Raw genomic sequence first — 20730 nt, forward strand, 5'->3', positions numbered from 1 at the left:
AAGAATTATGCATTCTAATTACATCTTTTCAGTATATTTACTCTTTTGTAAAGTTAGTGGTGCAGAATAAGGCGCAATTGAAAAATAATAGCAGCATTCATGAAAATAACACTAGAAAAAAAAATAGTCCACAAGTTAACACAGAAAGGAGGAATATATGCACCATAAAAATGCGGGTATTACACAGAGACATCCCTTTCAACATTTTAAAGCAAAGTGACCTTCCGCTAAAAACACAATCTATAGGTTGCATCACCAGTTACAAAATAATGGAATGTTGGAACCTAAGTGACCATGTTACCTCAAATCCAATCACCTGAAAATGTGGAAGCTGTGAGAGTGGCAACCCTCTAAGTCAACAAAGAAGAACCACAGCTGAACTTGGCATATTCTGTCAATCTATTCAACACAGTCTCCATTCAGACCTTAAATTATTCCTGTTCAAAATGACTGAGCTCCATACTCTTCTCAGTCAACAGAAAGAAGACAGATGTAAGTTTGCTGCTAGGGGTAATGCAGAGGGAAGGGGAAGGATTCAACGTCTGGTTCTCTGATGAGGCGTACGCCAATGTCAATGGTGTGGTTCATAAACAAAATGTGAGGTTTTGGGCTACAGAATGTCCAGTATCATCTCATGAAAGGGACAATTATAATCAAAAAGAGTGTGTTTGTGCTGCCACATCAAGTGACAGATTAAACGGATCTTCCTTTTTCTATAAAATGGTCTTTTTTGAATGGTACATGGGCTTGTCGTGAAACCTGTTTCTTCGTCCATTTAATGCCTCTCTACAGCCAACACACATGCAGTGGTTCATGCAGGATGGAGCCTGACCACTCACAGCCAATGTTGTTCTTGACCTTTTGCATGAATCTTTTGGTGAAACAGTGCTGTCTTACTGCTTTCCTCGATGTCTTCAGTGTGGTCAAATTTGACCATATCACAATCCCAACATCAAACTGTAAAATTATTTTCTGTGGTGATAATTGGAAGAAGAAGTCTTCTGTGTGCATCCTTGAGATCTGGCGGAACTCAGAGCCCATGTTGTGGAAGTGTGCAACACAAACAATGAAGATCTGTGCTGGCAGGTAGTTGGAATATGAATGTTTTTCTTGAACAGCTCCAGTGGCAAAATAGTGGCTGCATTGAACATGTTTTCCATTGACATCAATTCTCCATTAGTTTACACTTCTATGTTTATGTAGTTTGTACTGTTGTGTTTCATAGTATTCAAATAAATATAAGTACAAACAGTTCAACATCCCCCATGCAACCATGTATTTGTAAATCTCTTGGCATATTTCATATCGTAGAGAGTTGTTGCAAGTATGGTCCATGGAACATGCAAAAAACTAAACTAAACACCTCATTCAATTCTGAATTTATCACTGTACTGTTGAAGCTAATGGAAGCTGTGCCACTGACACATATTGTTTAGTCAAATGACGTGTTAACTCAGTACCTGATTTCTCGAGGAATGTTAGTGCAGATTTGGTTTTTAACTGAGTCAAAAACTTTGTGATTCAAATAAGGCTTAGAATGCTTGTACTATTTGATCAGTGTTGTTAGTTACTGTTCCAACAGCCATCTTAATTGATGAAATATGCAACATAAATTTCTGTTTTGCTCCATCAATAACTTTGTTGTCTTCTTTTATTTCACTTACTAAGTTTTCGGAATTATTCTTGCATCCTCTTGAATATGTATCTACATCTACATATGCACTCTGCACTGTACTGTGTACTTAGCATGATATCACATTAGGATTTCTTTCTGTTCCAGTTGCATATGGAGTGTGATAAGAATGACTGTTGAGATGCTCTAATTAATCTAAATTTATAAATATGGTTATAATAGAGGGAAACATTCCACATAGGAAAAATATATCTAAAAACAAAGATGATGTGACTTACCAAATGAAAGTGCTGGCAGGTCGACAGACACACAAACAAACACAAACATACACACAAAATTAAAGCTTTCGCAACAAACTGTTGCCTCATCAGGAAAGAGGGAAGGAGAGGGAAAGACGAAAGGATGTGGGTTTTAAGGGAGAGGGTAAGGAGTCATTCCAATCCCGGGAGCGGAAAGACTTACCTTAGGGGGAAAGAAGGACGGGTATACACTCGCACACACACACATATCCATCCACACATATACAGACACAAGCAGACATATTTAAAGACAAAGAGTTTGGGCAGAGATGTCAGTCGAGGCAGAAGTGCAGAGGCAAAGATGTTGTTGAATGACAGGTGAGGTGTGAGTGGCGGCAACTTGAAATTAGCGGAGATTGAGGCCTGGTGGATAACGGGAAGAGAGGATATATTGAAGAGCAAGTTCCCATCTCCGGAGTTCGGATAGGTTGGTGTTAGTGGGAAGTATCCAGATAACCCGGACGGTGTAACACTGTGCCAAGATGTGCTGGCCGTGCACCAAGGCATGTTTAGCCACAGGGTGATCCTCATTACCAACAAACACTGTCTGCCTGTGTCCATTCATGCGAATGGACAGTTTGTTGCTGGTCATTCCCACATAGAATGCGTCACAGTGTAGGCAGGTCAGTTGGTAGATCACGTGGGTGCTTTCACACGTGGCTCTGCCTTTGATCGTGTACACCTTCCGGGTTACGGGACTGGAGTAGATGGTGGTGGGAGGGTGCATGGGACAGGTTTTACACTGGGGGCGGTTACAAGGGTAGGAGCCAGAGGGTAGGGAAGGTGGTTTGGGGATTTCATAGGGATGAACTAAGAGGTTACGAAGGTTAGGTGGATGGCAGAAAGACACTCTTGGTGGAGTGGGGAGGATTTCATGAAGGATGGATCTCATTTCAGGGCAGGATTTGAGGAGGTCATATCCCTGCTGGAGAGCCACATTCAGAATCTGATCCAGTCCCGGAAAGTATCCTGTCACAAGTGGGGCACTTTTGTGGTTCTTCTGTGGGAGGTGCTGGGTTTGAGAGGATGAGGAAGTGGCTCTGGTTATTTGTTTCTCTACCAGGTCGGGAGGGTAGTTGCAGGATGCGAAAGCTGTTGTCAGGTTGTTGGTGTAATGCTTCAGGGATTCCGGACTGGAGCAGATTCATTTGCCACGAAGACCTAGGCTGTAGGGAAGGGACCGTTTAATGTGGAATGGGTGGCAGCTGTCGTAATGGAGGTACTGTTGCTTGTTGGTGGGTTTGATGTGGACGGACATGTGAAGCTGGCCATTGGACAGGTGGAGGTCAACATCAAGGAAAGTGGCATGGGATTTGGAGTAGGACCAGGTGAATCTGATGGAACCAAAGGAGTTGAGGTTGGAGAGGAAATTCTGGAGTTCTTCTTCACTGTGAGTCCAGATCATGAAGATGTCATCAATAAATCTGTACCAAACTTTGGGTTGGCAGGCCTGGGTAACCAAGAAGGCTTCCTCTAAGCGACCCATGAATAGGTTGGCGTACGAAGGGGCCATCCTGGTACCCATGGCTGTTCCCTTTAATTGTCGGTATGTCTGGCCTTCAAAAGTGAAGAAGTTGTGGGTCAGGATGAAGCTGGCTAAGGTAATGAGGAAAGAGGTTTTAGGTAGGGTGGCAGGTGATCGGCGTGAAAGGAAGTGCTCCATCGCAGCGAGGCCCTGGACATGGGGAATATTTGTGTATAAGGAAGTGGCATCAATGGTTACAAGGATGGTTTCTGGGGGTAACGGATTGGGTAAGGATTCCAGGCGTTCGAGAAAGTGGTTGGTGTGTTTGATGAAGGATGGGAGACTGCACGTAATGGGTTGAAGGTGTTGATCTACGTAGGCAGAGATACGTTCTGTGGGGGCTTGGTAACCAGCTACAATGGGGCGGCCGGGAGGATTGGGTTTGTGAATTTTAGGAAGAAGGTAGAAGGTAGGGGTGCGGGGTGTCAGTGGGGTCAGGAGGTTGATGGAGTCAGGTGAAAGGTTTTGTAGGGGTCCTAAGGTTCTGAGGATTCCTTGAAGCTCCGCCTGGACATCAGGAATGGGATTACCTTGGCAAACTTTGTATGTGGTGTTGTCTGAAAGCTGACGCAGTCCCTCAGCCACATACTCCCGACGATCAAGTACCACGGTCGTGGAACCCTTGTCCGCCGGAAGAATGACGATGGACCGGTCAGCCTTCAGATCACGGATAGCCTGGGCTTCAGTAGTGGTGATGTTGGGTGTAGGATTAAGGTTTTTTAAGAAGGATTGAGAGGCAAGGCTGGAAGTCAGAAATTCCTGGAAGGTTTGAAGAGGGTGATTTTCAGGAAGAGGAGGTGGGTCCCCCTGTGACGGAGGACGGAACTGTTCCAGGCAGGGTTCAATTTGGATAGTGTCTTGGGGTGTTGGATCATTAGGGGTAGGATTAGGATCATTTTTCTTCGTGGCAAAGTGATACTTCCAGCAGAGAGTACGAGTGTAGGACAGTAAATCTTTGAAGAGGGCTGTTTGGTTGAATCTGGGAGTGGGGCTGAAGGTGAGGCCTTTGGATAGGACAGAGGTTTCAGATTGGGAGAGAGGTTTGGAGGAAAGGTTAACTACTGAATTAGGTTGTTGTGGTGCCAGATTGTGTTGATTGGAATTTTGAGGTTTTGGAGGGAGTGGAGCTGGAAGTGGGAGACTGAGTAGATGGGAGAGACTGGGTTTGTGTGCAATGAGAGGTGGTTGAGGTTTGCTGAGGTTGTGAAGGGTGAGTGAGTTGCCTTTTCGGAGGTGGGAAACCAGGAGATTGGATAGTTTTTTGAGGTGAAGGGTGGCATGCTGTTCTAATTTGCGGTTGGCCTGTAGGAGGATGCTCTGAATAGCCGGTGTGGATGTGGGAGAGGAAAGATTGAGGACTTTTATTAAGGACAGGAGTTGACGGGTGTGTTCATTGGCTGAGTTGATGTGTAGGTGAAGGATTAGGTGGGTGAGGGCAATGGATTGTTCAGTTTGGAACTGGTAACACCACATACAAAGTTTGCCAAGGTAATCCCATTCCTGATGTCCAGGCAGAGCTTCAAGGAATCCTCAGAACCTTAGGCCCCCTACAAAACCTTTCACCTGACTCCATCAACCTCCTGACCCCACCGACACCCTGCACCCCTACCTTCTACCTTCTTCCTAAAATTCACAAACCCAATCCTCCCGGCCGCCCCATTGTAGCTGGTTACCAAGCCCCCACAGAACGTATCTCTGCCTACGTAGATCAACACCTTCAACCCATTACGTGCAGTCTCCCATCCTTCATCAAACACACCAACCACTTTCTCGAACGCCTGGAATCCTTACCCAATCCGTTACCCCCAGAAACCATCCTTGTAACCATTGATGCCACTTCCTTATACACAAATATTCCCCACGTCCAGGGCCTCGCTGCAATGGAGCACTTCCTTTCACGCCGATCACCTGCCACCCTACCTAAAACCTCTTTCCTCATTACCTTAGCCAGCTTCATCCTGACCCACAACTTCTTCACTTATGAAGGCCAGACACACCAACAATTAAAGGGAACAGCCATGGGTACCAGGATGGCCCCTTCGTACGCCAACCTATTCGTGGGTCACTTAGAGGAAGCCTTCTTGGTTACCCAGGCCTGCCAACCCAAAGTTTGGTACAGATTTATTGATGACATCTTCATGATCTGGACTCACAGTGAAGAAGAACTCCAGAATTTCCTCTCCAACCTCAACTCCTTTGGTTCCATCAGATTCACCTGGTCCTACTCCAAATCCCATGCCACTTTCCTTGATGTTGACCTCCACCTGTCCAATGGCCAGCTTCACACGTCCGTCCACATCAAACCCACCAACAAGCAACAGTACCTCCATTACGACAGCTGCCACCCATTCCACATCAAACGGTCCCTTCCCTACAGCCTAGGTCTTCGTGGCAAACGAATCTGCTCCAGTCCGGAATCCCTGAAGCATTACACCAACAACCTGACAACAGCTTTTGCATCCCGCAAATACCCTCCCGACCTGGTAGAGAAACATATAACCAGAGCCACTTCCTCATCCTCTCAAACCCAGAACCTTCCACAGAAGAACCACAAAAGTGCCCCACTTGTGACAAGATACTTTCTGGGACTGGATCAGATTCTGAATGTGGCTCTCCAGCAGGGATACGACTTCCTCAAATCCTGCCCTGAAATGAGATCCATCCTTCATGAAATCCTCCCCACTCCACCAAGAGTGTCTTTCCGCCGTCCACCTAACCTTCGTAACCTCTTAGTTCATCCCTATGAAATCCCCAAACCACCTTCCCTACCCTCTGGCTCCTACCCTTGTAACCGCCCCCGGTGTAAAACCTGTCCCATGCACCCTCCCACCACCATCTACTCCAGTCCCGTAACCCGGAAGGTGTACACGATCAAAGGCAGAGCCACGTGTGAAAGCACCCACGTGATCTACCAACTGACCTACCTACACTGTGACGCATTCTATGTGGGAATGACCAGCAACAAACTGTCCATTTGCATGAATGGACACAGGCAGACAGTGTTTGTTGGTAATGAGGATCACCCTGTGGTTAAACATGCCTTGGTGCACGGCCAGCACATCTTGGCACAGTGTTACACCGTCCGGGTTATCTGGATACTCCCCACTAACACCAACCTATCCGAACTCCGGAGATGGGAACTTGCTCTTCAATATATCCTCTCTTCCCGTTATCCACCAGGCCTCAATCTCTGCTAATTTCAAGTTGCCGCCACTCATACCTCACCTGTCATTCAACAACATCTTTGCCTCTGCACTTCTGCCTCGACTGACATCTCTGCCCAAACTCTTTGTCTTTAAGTATGTCTGCTTGTGTCTGTATATGTGTGGATGGATATGTGTGTGTGTGCGAGTGTATACCCGTCCTTCTTTCCCCCTAAGGTAAGTCTTTCCGCTCCCGGGATTGGAATGACTCCTTACCCTCTCCCTTAAAACCCACATCCTTTCATCTTTCCCTCTCCTTCCCTCTTTCCTGATGAGGCAACAGTTTGTTGCGAAAGCTTGAATTTTGTGTGTATGTTTGTGTTTAAATTTATAAATAGTTTTGTTTAATTCTGCAGTTCCTACTGTGCTGTTACTATAATTTTCATGAAACCTCCTCTTTAATAGCTGCTTCATTCCACTTGTTTCTTACCTACAAAATTTTTTCTGTTTGTGTAAGCACCTTTGTCAAATAGTTCTCCCTTTTGTCCATGTCTATAAGATCAACAATTTTCAGGTAATGAACTTCTTGCTTAATTAATCTGGTTTTATTAAACAATTTTGTTTATAATCTACATTTCTGACTTTCTGCCTGATGAATCTGTTTCTTTCTAGCTTTGTATCAACTTTCACTGTGCATCTTGGGAGTCTACAACCATTTGTAATCCAAGTAACATTTGGAACATATTCTTTATTTTTTGATAAATTGTAGTCTAATCAGTTTTTAATTCCATGTGATCCTTATCAAGACCTTTTCTACTTCTTTTCTTCTGTAGGAATGTGTTAAAGGCAACAAGGTGTTCTTCTGAGAAAATTCTGCTGTCACATGACATCTGTCATTTCTTGTGGTGTGTCCAAAATTCTCCACTTAAGAAGTGTTCTTCATTTCTTGCTACTTGTGCATTAAAATTTCCCATTATCATCATATTGTCAACTCTTCTGTCATGTACCAGCTTCTGTAACATTTTTGTGGAGGTACTCCAGTTCTTCATCAGAATGTGAGCATGTCGATGTATTGACTTGAATGCTTTCCATTTAATATCTTTTATTTATTCTTAAATTAAGTGTCACTATACTTTCTGAGATTCCATCAGTATCTGACTATAATACTGTCATTGATTTTCATTTTTACAATATAGCCTACTCTGGAATTTCCTCCCTGCACTGTTTCTCTGTTGTGAAACACACAGCTAATGTTAATTGAATTTGATCTCCATTTTATAACACATTTCTTATAATACTACCTTATCCCATTGTATGCTATTTAATTCTTCTTCCATCTTCACCAAAATATGTATGGGTATTAAAGTTCTTCAATATATTTTCCTCAAATGAAAACTGACAGAAGCAGTTGGGTTTCTAAGATCCATGATATTGCCCACTTAACCAAACTTTGTGTAGCAAGATGCAAGCACAGAAGTAGATGGACATGGCCCATTATATAAAATCATTGTCTAATTTCATGTTAGTTGCCGTAGTGGCCCGCAGAACTGACAGGCAAGATGCGTTGCTAACCCCCTTCCAGCAGCGCGGAGAGAAACATCACCAGCGGACAGAAACAGTAACAGACTTTCCAAATAAACACGGAACAACTTCACCAGACAGCATGTGACAGTGTTCCACCAATCGAATCTCATATTACTGATATAGCACTCTGCTGACCTGGCTTTATAAGCACACCTACACTGTCAGACCAGCAGTGTTTACCAACTGCTAGAAACAGCTCTGGCCAGTACTTATGCTGGCCCTAGCCTTGTATTCACTCGCCGTAGTGTTGTAGTAGCACGTTGTATTTTGTAGAGTAGTTTTGGTCAGTATTTTCTTCCATTGTCTTGTTCCCTTATCTGTTTTGCTACCATGGAGTTGTGGGTTTTGTTTCTTTGTTTAGAAACTTAGTGTATGCCAAGAAGGTGTTTTATCTTTAATTATAATAAAGCTTGGTGAAATTGACTATTAGTTCTTTCCTGCCAACCACAGGACATTACACTAGTCTTTTTCACCTGGTGCAGATTGATGTCATCCCAGAAATTTGAATTTGTCATTGTGGGTGTTGTAATCCTGCCCATGTTACACTTTCCTGCAGTGCCTTAAGTGTTTAGTGAGACATGTGAACAGTGTGAAATCTTGGTGGACATATGCTCACAGCTGTTACAGTCTAGACCTGTATGTCTCTAAATCTCAGACTGTGGGACCAGAAAAACAGAACTGTCAACATGGACATCTAAACAACATGTATTCTATCAATCACATTGAGAAACCTGCAGTATTAACATTACTTGTGGTTTTCTGATAGCTCTCAAAGCCTTTATTTTCATTGTGCAGTAGTAGTTATCCACTGCCAATAGTAAGTTTCATTCACAGCACAACCACTGTTATAATCATAAATCTCTTTCTAAGATAATGTATTTCTACACTAAAAGCAGTGTAATCTGATACCGTTTATCAACTGCTATAGTTTTTGAGAGCTTGTATCATATAGAACAATCTTAGCAGCATATGATAATAATGTGAGGAAAACATTCCTTCATTTCCCTTGAAGTGTAATAGTTTACTGTTAATGCAGTTACATTTGATCTACTGAAGATATTGTCACCTTGTACTTATTTTTGTGTGGCAGTACTAATCAAATGTGGTTTGTGTTACAGCTACTGGCAGTCCAACAAAGGCATCAAAGAAAAAACAGAACCCAACTCATCAAACACCAACAGATGCTTTTATATCACCAGTAAGTATAAATATTATGAAATGAGTAATTAACCATCAGATGTTCTCAGATCCTCAAATAGTAATTTTTTTATCAGTTTTATTATTGCTATCACCATCCTCATCATTGCTGTTATTATTTTTTTCTGACAGAAATGCTTTATGCAAGTTATTGGTGTATTTTTACTGTTTATTCCTATAGAGATTGGAGCCTATTGCACAAGTATTAAGGTCAACTGTCTCTTACAGTTGCCATCAGAGAGAAACATTATACTTGCTGGTTCTGTATGTTTGTAGTGACATTCTTTGGGATAATGCTGGGTAATGTGCACAATGTTGTTTCTACATGACCTTTGTTCCATCTGTTCTCTCTTTGGCAACTTTTTCAATTCAAAATACTGTATTCAGAATGTGCGTGTAGTGTTAATTATGATAAAGGAGATGTAGTTTACTTGGTGAATCAGGCTTATTACGTCACATTATTTTGCCTGTTATAATTTTGGCCACATTAAAAAAACTAATTTTAAAATTTTCTAGTACTATGGGAGAACTGAATTACCATTATTATCAGAACTGAAGGCAACACTTTTTGATGTGTTCATCCTTTGGCCCTCGCCATCTGTACCATTTGTCTGCAGTTCATTCCATTTATAACAATTCATAATATTGATGTCATGGAAGTTCTTCTTGATCTTTTCCCCCAGGATTTTTCTATCCAAGATGTTTTTGATGGTATGGCTCATCTAGGTAGAACAGCCCGCACACATCATATTGGGTTTAGGTGCACTGAGGTGGATGGAGGAACTGTGGCAGTGCAAACAAATTAGGGCCACACAAATATACACTTAACCGCACTGAAATACTTAACTAAAATTGTGCAGCAGCTAATTGGATGTGCTTGTGGACAGATACAACTAAGCAGTGGCCTGTCAAGGCATGCATTTTTTAATACAGTGTCAACAAGACTATGTCTGTCATGGGCACCACACTATCAATCACTGTAGTAAACACTTGTTCCTGTGTGAGGGAACTCCATACTAGAAATGTCATACGCTAACGCTGAACATGACCTGTCTGTTGCTGCCTGTGGCCACTGCTTATCACAATATGGAAAGCCATCTCATTGGTAGCATCGTTGACAGCAAACTCCTCAAAGTGCACCAGTTGGAAACTGTCCCAGCACACCAACTCCCCCCTCCCACAAACTCCTCACCCTTACCGTGTAGTGTTGGTTGCTGCTATGATGGTGGGAGGGAGGTGTGGATGCAAGCAAGCGATGAAAGAATGGGAGCCATGTGCTAGATGTTGATGAGCCCCTGCTCACGCCCCAGCATTCACCTTGTGACTGCCCTGGAACACCAGCCAAAAAACAAGGCAGAGGGCATACTTCTGCCTCTGACAATGGACTGCAATCTTCATGGTGCTGACCTACAATGGTGTCATGATGCAGGATGTCGGTCCTTTGGTAGGCCATGCCATGGAGTGGACTGTCCCTGGAAGATTTATGTTGTCCACTTGGTGCTGGCTGAGACACGGTGGTGGCAATGCAGAACCCTGGGCCACTGGATGGAGTGCAGGCTGCATCATCCGGGCAGGCAACGAATCTGTAAACAAAGACTCAGAGGCAGGATCAAGCAAATTGCAAGAGCAAAGTTGGTTCCGGTGCCAATGCTGCAAATCTCCTGCGCCCTGTTCAAGAAACATGGATCTATCAAATGATTTTACAATAGTGCTGTGGCCCAGGTCTTCTGTCTGCTGTACAATCTGAAAAAAATTGTTGATTAGCTTTATACATTGCCTGGGTGGGCAGAGTAAGTTATGGCCCCCATGGTAGGTGCAGCAGCTGAAGAAGTGTCTGGTGGTACCATCCATGGAACAACTCTGCTGATGAAGGACCATTGTGTGGGTGTGAGGGTTAAGACGAGGAAGAGCAGCAAAGCTTGTTCCCATGTGTGATGAGTGTGTAGCTTGTCCACCTGCTGTTTGAAAGTGCATGCAAAGTGCTCCGCTTTTCCATTTGATTGAGGATGAAAGGGCACACTGGTGATGTGACAAATGCTGTTGGTTGCACAAATTGAGGTCCATTGTCAGTCACTAGCAGCTCTGGAAGACCTTCGATGCAAAATATGGACTGTAAAGACTGGAGTGTGCAATGTGTCAGTGTTGAATTCGTGGGTATGACAAAAGGAAATTTGCTATATGTGTCAATGACAATCAACCAACAAATGTTCCAGTAGCATCTAGCAAAGTCCAAATGAACACCCTGCCAATGCACCTCTGGTTTTGGCGAACCAAAGAAACGTTGAGGAGGGCCTGCCTGGCATTCTGCACAAGCATGGCACTGCACCATCATCTGTTCCATTTGAGCATCCATGCAGAACCAAGGGCAGACGCACTTCTGAAAGGCAAGTGAAGAAATTTGTAGAGTCCCATGTGTGTGTTAATCACATGCATACCCTCTGATTGTCCAATATAATGGAATCTGTCAGTAGGCATCAAACAAACTGATCTTGGAGAAGCAGCGACTCACCCCTAAGTGGTCCATAAGCTCATCAGGTTGTGGCATTGGGAATGCATCAACCACTGTCTGAGGATTCACTGTCACATCTGTCAGATTCTCAATTTCCCTGAAGGGTTCTTCATGAAAACTAATAGGGATGCCCACAAACTGGCTGTGATGAGTGCAGTGACACCTTTTTCCTGCCACTGTGCTAGTTCCTTTGCAACATGTTCAGGAGTGCGTATGGTACTGTGTAAGCTCTGCAAAAGCAGAGCTGTGTGCTGTCTTTCATTGTCACATGAACAACAAAATTGTCAGCTTTACCTAAGCCCTCAGCAAACAAATTTTTAAATTCACCAAACAACTGAGCAACATTGCTGCTAAAATCAAACAAAGTAACAGCTAGCACACTGTCTATAATATGCATTCCAAACAAGACAAGCAAATCAAGGCCAAAAATATTAACACTGTCCCATGAATGCAAAACGTCTTTTGTAAATTTTGATAGATGGCAGGAAGGGCTACAAGATCCTAATACAAATCTTCTCCTTTATACACTGTCAACATAGTTGTGGACTTCTATAAATTGTGATTGCCAAGCAGATCATAAGTATTGCGATTTAGCAATAGCACTGAAGAACTCATGTCTAATTGAAACTGAACACTTTGTCTAGCAATAACAAGATCCACAAAAAGTTTGTTGGAGTAATGTTGCACTGAAGAAACTAATGATTCGCTTCCCACGCCCGGGTTCCCGGGTTCGATTCCCGGCGGGGTCAGGGATTTTCTCTGCCTCGTGATGGCTGGGTGTTGTGTGCTGTCCTTAGGTTAGTTAGGTTTAAGTAGTTCTAAGTTCTAGGGGACTTATGACCACGGCAGTTGAGTCCCATAGTGCTCAGAGCCATTTGAACCATTTTTAGTAAACTAATGATTCTTTGTACTGCACAGTTCCACTGTTATGTTCTACTCTAGCATCACAGATTGACTCAGAATTAACAACATGACTTGAAAGTTCAAGCTTTGTGATCTGCAGACAAACGGCTTGAATTTGCCCATTCTTACCACATGCAAAACAAGTCATGCAATGCGAAGGGCACTGGCCACACGTGTCAGATTAGAAACAGTGTGGACAAGATTTCACACCAGTAGATTTCTGGCCAGGTTATTTATGTGGTGAGCTGTGGCATAACCGACTGGGCTGCTCTGTGTTTACCTTCAAAGCAAGATTCTTACATTACTGCACCATGTTATTTCTTGAGGCTATGGCATGAATCTTCCCTGCTTGAAAATTATCAACTATGCTGTCACACAAGTCTTGAAAGTCAGTAATCTGCAAAACCTATTGCAACATGGGGTCAGGGTATCTTCAAATTTGTTCACAGATTCTACTATACACTGTGTTTTGAGTAATGGCTTCATGAATGATCAAGTCACTACAGTATTTTCCACATTCACACTTAAATTTGGATTTGAGCCTCTACAAATCTGTCACCCACTGCTTGTTCAGTTGATCTGGTTGTTTTTTGAGCCTAAAGAATTTAAATCTGGCATCCACCACATTGATCTTATCATAATAATATTTGAGTTTTTCAGTGCTTGAATAAGCGCTGGCCTCATAGTAGGGAATAACTTTGCACAAGTGCGGTAAACAGTGACACCAATGGTGGAAAGAGAAAAGACTGCTTCATAGTATCGTGAATTTGGTGAGTGGCCAGGTGTGCTTCAAATTGTGGTGAATATTCTGACCAGTCTTTCTTTTCTTCTTCAAATTGTCAGAATAGAGGCAGAAATGAAGGTTTTGCTGCTTGTGGCTGTGCAGTGGGTCATAGAATATGATTCTGTATTCTTTAGCTGCCATCTGCATTTGGATGAACCCCTTCATCAGTTCTGTAAGCTGGTTCATTGACTTCATCTGCAACTGAAGGACCTAATTTAGTTCGAGTGGTCGTGCTACAGGTGTTTGCATTTATGGTGCCACCAACTGTGAGGCAAGCAAATAAGGGGTTTGGAATGGCGGGGTTGACATGGTAAACAAATGCTAATACAAACATGCAAGAAATCCTAGAGCTAAATTCTGAACTATGATAGCACGCAATTAAATAGAAAAAATGAGGAGCACCAGTCTGTAACAGAAAAGCACAAAAAGTTAACAAAACAAGCAAGCAAGGAATAGCAAAGTGACACAGTAAATGATGCAGCACAGTGAGTTCCGAATTCTAATCACCAGATGATGTGTATAGGTTGTCTGGGTAGAATGGCTCGTATGTACTGTATTTGGTTTAGGTGCTCCAAGATGAAGAGAGGGACTGTGACATTTCAAACAAATTAGTGACACACAAATATACACTTTATTATGCAGTGATACTTAACTAAGGTTGTACAGCAACTTGTTGGATGTGCTTATAAACAGGTACAACCACACAGTGGCCTGTCAAGGTGTGCATTACTAAATAAAATGTCAACAAGACTTTGTCTGTCCTGGGCATCACACAGTCAATCATTGTAGTAAACACTCGTCCCTATGTGAAGGCTATAGGCAACTCCACTTGTAGACTAAGTCTCACTGTCTGATATCCACTATGAACTATTGTGTGAACTGCAACCCTGGAACTCTGTACTAAAACTGTCATACATCAATGCCAAGCACGACATGTCCGTTGCTGCCTTTAGCCATCACTTATCGCAGTGTGGAAGCCCATCTTGGTGGCAGTGCAGATGTTGCTGATTGGGCTGTGCTCGTGGCTGGCGGTGAACTTCAAAGCACTGCTTGTGGTGCCAGTTCGAAACTGTCTCAGTGCACTAGCTCAGTTGCATCTATTGGTGAGGACATAGTAGTTTTTTATGAAGTTGTTATGTGGAAGTAGGTGTCCAATTAATTTAGTTTTTCTTCTCTGTATCATGTCTTTTTAATTGCCATTAGTAATTGTTCACTAGATTTTCATTCAGTCCAGGATGTTTTTGTGGCTCTTCTCTGTACCCACATATCTGTTTCTTCTAATTTGTTTTTCTTGTTTCAGAAACTTCACAACTGTAGCTTAAAATGCTCCAAATATATTGTTAATGAATTTCTTTGTCATTTGTCAAAAAATGTACTTTCCAAGTGGCCAAATTCATTTACATGCGTTAGTGTTTTATTTCTTATCTTAATTTTTGCCCTACTTTGTCTGTTCAGTTTATCTATCATCATCATTTTAGTCCTGTTGGTGTTTATTTTCCGTTTTGTGCATATCCAGCTAATATGAAATGCAACTCCATATTACAAACCAATTAAATTAAATGGTAGAATTGAGGTTTGTGATCTCACATTAGCCAACCTTGCTGCCTTTGAAAGTGCTGAATTACTTTGGTTTTTACTCTGTCATGCATTTTGAAAGGTTCTGTGGAAGATAAAATTTTACTTCTAGATGTCCTCTTTGCTAGAGTGATAATTGATTCCTTGTATGTTTAGTATGTCCAAGGTGTCTAAAAAGGTACTGAATAGCTTCATTGTAATATAGCATTGCACAAATTAAGGTGTACAAACTGATTTTAGCTTATTCGCAAACACAAAATATTTTTTTAGTCTGTTTCAAATATGCTCTTCTGTAGCAATTGATGTAATCTGCATTCCAGTTCCAGCCACACTCCACACAACATATCTGCATCATATGTGGTGTTTATACCAATGATACAAATCTTCAAATCAATTATGTTGTTCACAGGCATTTTGAAAGCTTTGTTTGAGGAATTTCCATAGGAAGAATTCCAAGAATACAGTGTTGGTTGATGTAGGAGGTCAGGGAATTAAGTCACTTTTGCCACCGCAACATTCTTGAACTCCTAATCTAAAACATCTCACATTCTCTTGGCCCTGTGTGGTGGTGCACCATCTTGTTGGAAAATAGCTTGTGGTTGATGATCAACAAACTGGTCAAGCATACAGCTACAGAATGGAAAAATAGAATTAAGTTTTTTCTGAGAAAAATAAGAATGTGATAAAACACACTTTAGGGTTTTTACACACCACTTCCTTTACAATATGTAAATGTTGTGCTGCTCATACCAGGTTTATTTTTGTTTAGTGTACCACACATAGAAAAGGAGATATCTGAGAAAATGCCACATTCTTCAGAAAATGCCATTATTGTTTAAACACTCAAGAATATCCACAGCAAATGACATTCATTGTGACTCATCATTCGGTTTCAACACCTGAAAAATTTGCAGATTGTATGGATCTAACTGCAAAGAATTTTTCTAGGATTCAATGCATCATTGCTCTAGAAATCTGGAAGTCCTCCAAGTTTTGTGTGAAGACTGGGGAACTGCACACATCCATTCCATTTCAGTTTAATTTCTTCTTGGTCAGCCAGAATAATGCATCACATCCACACTTTCTGTGTGCCTGAACTACTGTACCTTTGGTGCATAAATGGCTGTTAGGGAGTTTTCTGTATCTGATTGCCAAATTTCATCTGAATGGAACATTCAACATGCTCTTCCTTTTCTAGAACTACTAAGGCAGAAACCATTTGCATATGGTTCCTGATCAGATGCTGTAATGTTTTGGATCATAAAGTATCTTCTGAAATGCTGTGTACTTCTTGTTGTTCTGATCATGTGTCTTACCAAGATCTTCTGGACCTGGCAGGCTAGTATACTACAATAAGTAAAATTATGTGAGACCCTAGTGGCAGCTTGGACATCAGTGTTTGGTGAAACAACATTGGGAACAGTGGACTGAAAGAATTCTGGCATATACAGTGGCTTTAGGAGATTGGAAATATCCAGCTATGTAATTTTCATTAAATAAACAAAATGGTAGACCTTGTAAACCAACTGCTGCCACTACTATTTTTTATTTACTAATAATAAATGTCAGAGCATTATGATCCAAAGAAGAGTTAGTAGTAACAAAAACATGAGGGATAAATATAGTTAAAATCACGACAAATGTTTGATTTTGGAGAAAAAGAGCAAGGAGCAAATCAATATGTATGCTTTTTTTGCAAACAAGATAATGGAAAACAGTATTAGCAGTATGGAAGAAATCTCAGACAGAATAGTAAGACTTATTCTAAAAATAAATTAAAGATATTCCATGTAACAATATAAGAGAAGGAAAGTTGCTACTCACCTTATAGAGGAGATGCTGAATCGCCATAGGCATAAAAAAAAGATTCACACATTATAGCTTTCGGCCATTAAGGCATTTGTCAACAATACACACATGCACACACACGCTCACGCAAATGCAACTTGCACACACGTCTGTAGTCTTAAGCAACTGAAACTTCAGTTGCCTACAACTGCAGATGTGTGTGCAAGTTGCGTTTTTGTGTGTGTGTGTGTGTGTGTGTGTGTGTCTATTATTGATGAAGACCTTAATGGCCAAAAGCTGTAATCGTGTGAATCTTTTTTGTGCCTATGGCGACTCAGCATCTTCACTACATGGTGAGTAGCAACTTTCCTTCTCTTATATTGTTACATGGAATATCTTTTATTTATTTTTAGAATAAGTCTTACTATGCTGTCTGAGATTTCTTCCACGCACACATGCACACACACACTCGCGCAAATGCAACTTGCAGTATTTCGTCTGTCGTATGTCGTCTGAGGCAACTGAAACTACAGTTGCCCACAACTGTAGACGTGTGTGTGAGTTGCGTTTGTGTGTGTGTGTGTGTGTGTGTGTGTGTGTGTGTGTGTGTGTGTGTGACAAAGGCCTTAAAGGCCTAAAGCTATAACTGTGTGAATCTTTTTGTTGTGCCTATTGAGACTCAGCATCTCCGCTATATCGTGAGTAACAACTTTCCTTCTCTAATATTGTTACATTCTGTCCTGGATTTTCCATTGTTAGGTATATCATGTAAATAATTCAAGACTATGTGCCATGGTACTTATGTATTGATGAATAAGTAGGAATTTTGGTATGATAACAAAAACTTGCCAAGAACAGCATGTTTATCCTTGACATATTCTTAACAATAGAAAATGGACTTGGCAAGTACCAAATGCAACTAAAGGTGAAATTGACTATATTTTACCAAACAATAAAGAAATTATACAGTATCTAATGATTCTAAGTTATGTTTGAATTTTAAAGAGATCATGGGTAGTTTGATGCAGAGTAAAAGTAGATACAAAACTAAAAAGAAACAAATTCGTTAGATTGGAAGGAAATGTATCAGAATATTTATAGAAAAGGAAAAATTGTTGTAATATTATGCAAATATTATTTATTTGATCACAGATTGGCTTTTGGCTTTTTAGGCCATTGTCAGTTCACCAGAAGCTGAAGCTAGTTGGTGATCAAATAAATGATATTTGGAGAATGGCAGGAAAGTGTTTCCTTTTTAACACAATTTCCATCTTCTGTCAAGTACCAACACTGAATTCATTTAATGTTAAGAAATTTTTTTAAGACTAGTGTTATAGTCATGAGTGACAGCAGAGAACGGAGACGCGAATCCACCAGGCGGGGGAGCCACTGGAGGTAACAACGAACAGACAGGACAGATAAACAAGTAGGGGATGACAGACACAATGACAGACCAGGACACAACATGAGCCAAGCAAGCAAGAACTGAGGCGATAAACAAGGTGAGACAACAATGATGTAGGAACAATCCAAACAACGACAGTATGTAACTCAAAACACAAAACTGGACGCAGTATGGCAGTATGGCCGAGTTGCACACATGAACTATAGTGAGTACCAGACTGCTTGGGTAGTACTGCAAAGCTGTCTAACTACATGACCATGGGAAACGACATTGGCCACAGACTTAATGTGGTACAGAGAGTGGCAAAGTTGCACAGCGAGGATTGCAGTGAATGCGTGTGCCGGAGCACAGAGACCTCTAGTGGGTATCCCTGTCCACACCCTGTGGTGCACATTCAACTACCGTGCCTTCCAACATCAGATCCTCCTCCCTCTCCCCCCCCCCCCCCCCCACCCCCCCACCCCACCCCAAAATCTGTGTGTAGAGGCAGAAACGTATCGGTTAGTGGGCAGAAGGAGAGAACAGAGAGAGACCCCTTGTTGATGACTGCCAGTGTGGAATCCATCAAAATGTCACTGGATGGCAGGGCATCGCAAGGCACATCTGACCCTTGTGGATGCAGGAAGGTGAGGAAGGTGTGCAGGCAGGCCTGTGGGGTGCCAGTGGCTGTTGGCAGTGGCGCCGAATCAAGGGAATGGTGGACGTGAGGTTCCACATGGGGGTATGAGGCTGGAGTTAGTTATGGTGGCAGCACTCGAGCCCCTTCTGTGTCTGTACCAACATCACACGACCCATAGGTCACGACTACTGTGGTGGGGGTCCAAGCAGCCTTGTCCCCACACGAGCAGGCTCACACAGCCGTGCCAGGGTTGTAGTACTGAGAGGGGCAGAAGTGGGGCTCAGAAGGCGGCAGCGTCAAAATATGGGACAAGGTTAGTGGTTACCACCCATGGAGGAGTTTGGCTGGATTATGACCATCAAATGGTGTTTTGCGAGAAGTGCTCAGGAATAAAGTGAGGGCCGATGTGGTGGCAGAGGATTCTACCACTTTTGTCAGTTGTTGTTTAAATATCCTGACCAGTCATTCCGCTGTGCCATTGGAGGATGGATAGAATGGAGGGGTGCAGATGTGTTTGATACTGTTGGCCTCACAGAATGCATGGAACAAGGCTGCTATGAATTGGGGGCCATTATTTGAGACCAAGGTACAAGGCAGGCCTCTGATGGTGAGAACCTGAGCCAAGGCCAGTGAGTGTGGCATCAGTCATGGTGGATGCCATGCACACCACATATGAGTATTTGGAGTATGCATCCACAAGAGTAACCACGTTGATCCCAAGAACGGGCCCACAAAATTGAGGTGGATGCAGTCCCAGGGCCAGCGAGGCTTGGGTTGGGGTGCAAATGATTGTGGAGGGCTGGCCTGGTCATGCGCACACACCATGCACCCACGGACTAAGCATTTGATGTCACCATTGATGCTGGGCCAATACACATGTTGGCAAGCCAAAGCCTCATACAGGACACCCCTAGTGTCTGTGGTGTAGCAAGCATAGGACACAGTGGTGCAAATTGTGTGGAACAATCTCCTGATGGATGGCCAACAGAAGGACACCTGCCACAACTGAGAGCCCGTGTGAGAGCTGCCACCAGCAGCTGAATTCACTTTACAACCACCAAGTCAGATAGGTGGGCCAACCATGGGTCATGTAGCAGAGAACCTACTGCAGAACGGGGTACTGGCGTTTGGCAGAGGTGACCTGTGCAGCTGTGATGGGAAATCCATCCATCGTATCTTGGTGGGCCATATCAGTGTAAGCAGAGTACTTCCTGCTGGTTGAGCTCGGGATCAGTGAGGAGAGTGAACTTCGTCCCAAACAGGTAGATGTGAAACTTTTGAACAGCAAACGCAATCTCCAGAGCCTCTTTCTCAATCTGAGAATAGTCTTGCACACATATGCAATGGGCTGTCCTGGGCCATCCTCATTCCTGTGAGCCAGGACTGCCCCCAAAGCATTGGCCGTGACAACCAAGGGGCAGTCTGGAGAGAAGGGAGTCAGGCAAGAGGTGAGCTTGAGCATAGTTTTCAAGTGGAGAAAGGCTTGATCACAGGCAGGAGTCCAGTTGAAAGGCACACCTTTGCGACACATGTGATTGAGGGGCTGTGCAATGTCAGCAGCCTGGGGTAAAAACTTTAAGTCGTAGTTAACTTTGCCCAAAAAAACCTAGTCAAATGAATCCTTTGGGCGGGGAAGGGAGTTGATGACCATGATGTAGCAAACCGGTGGACAAATGCTGTCTTTACTGAGCCAGTGCCGCAGGTATTCAACTTCCAGTTGAAAGAAACTACACCTTTCCAGCTGACAGCATAAGCCTGCAGCCTGC

General features: G+C 42.8%; 1 protein-coding gene across 1 annotated transcript in view; it reads left to right on the forward strand.

Annotated features, from left to right (window-relative positions):
- LOC126236862 (uncharacterized) overlaps nucleotides 1-20730 on the forward strand; it is a 396531-nt gene that overhangs the window by 361027 nt on the left and 14774 nt on the right. Inside the window, exon 9 of the mRNA XM_049946483.1 lies at nucleotides 9303-9382. Coding sequence (XP_049802440.1) covers nucleotides 9303-9382 — 80 coding nt within the window. The remainder of the gene's footprint in view (nucleotides 1-9302; nucleotides 9383-20730) is intronic.

This window comes from Schistocerca nitens, chromosome 2, assembly GCF_023898315.1.
Source record: "Schistocerca nitens isolate TAMUIC-IGC-003100 chromosome 2, iqSchNite1.1, whole genome shotgun sequence".
In the NCBI taxonomy this organism is placed as follows: Eukaryota; Metazoa; Arthropoda; class Insecta; order Orthoptera; family Acrididae; genus Schistocerca; species Schistocerca nitens.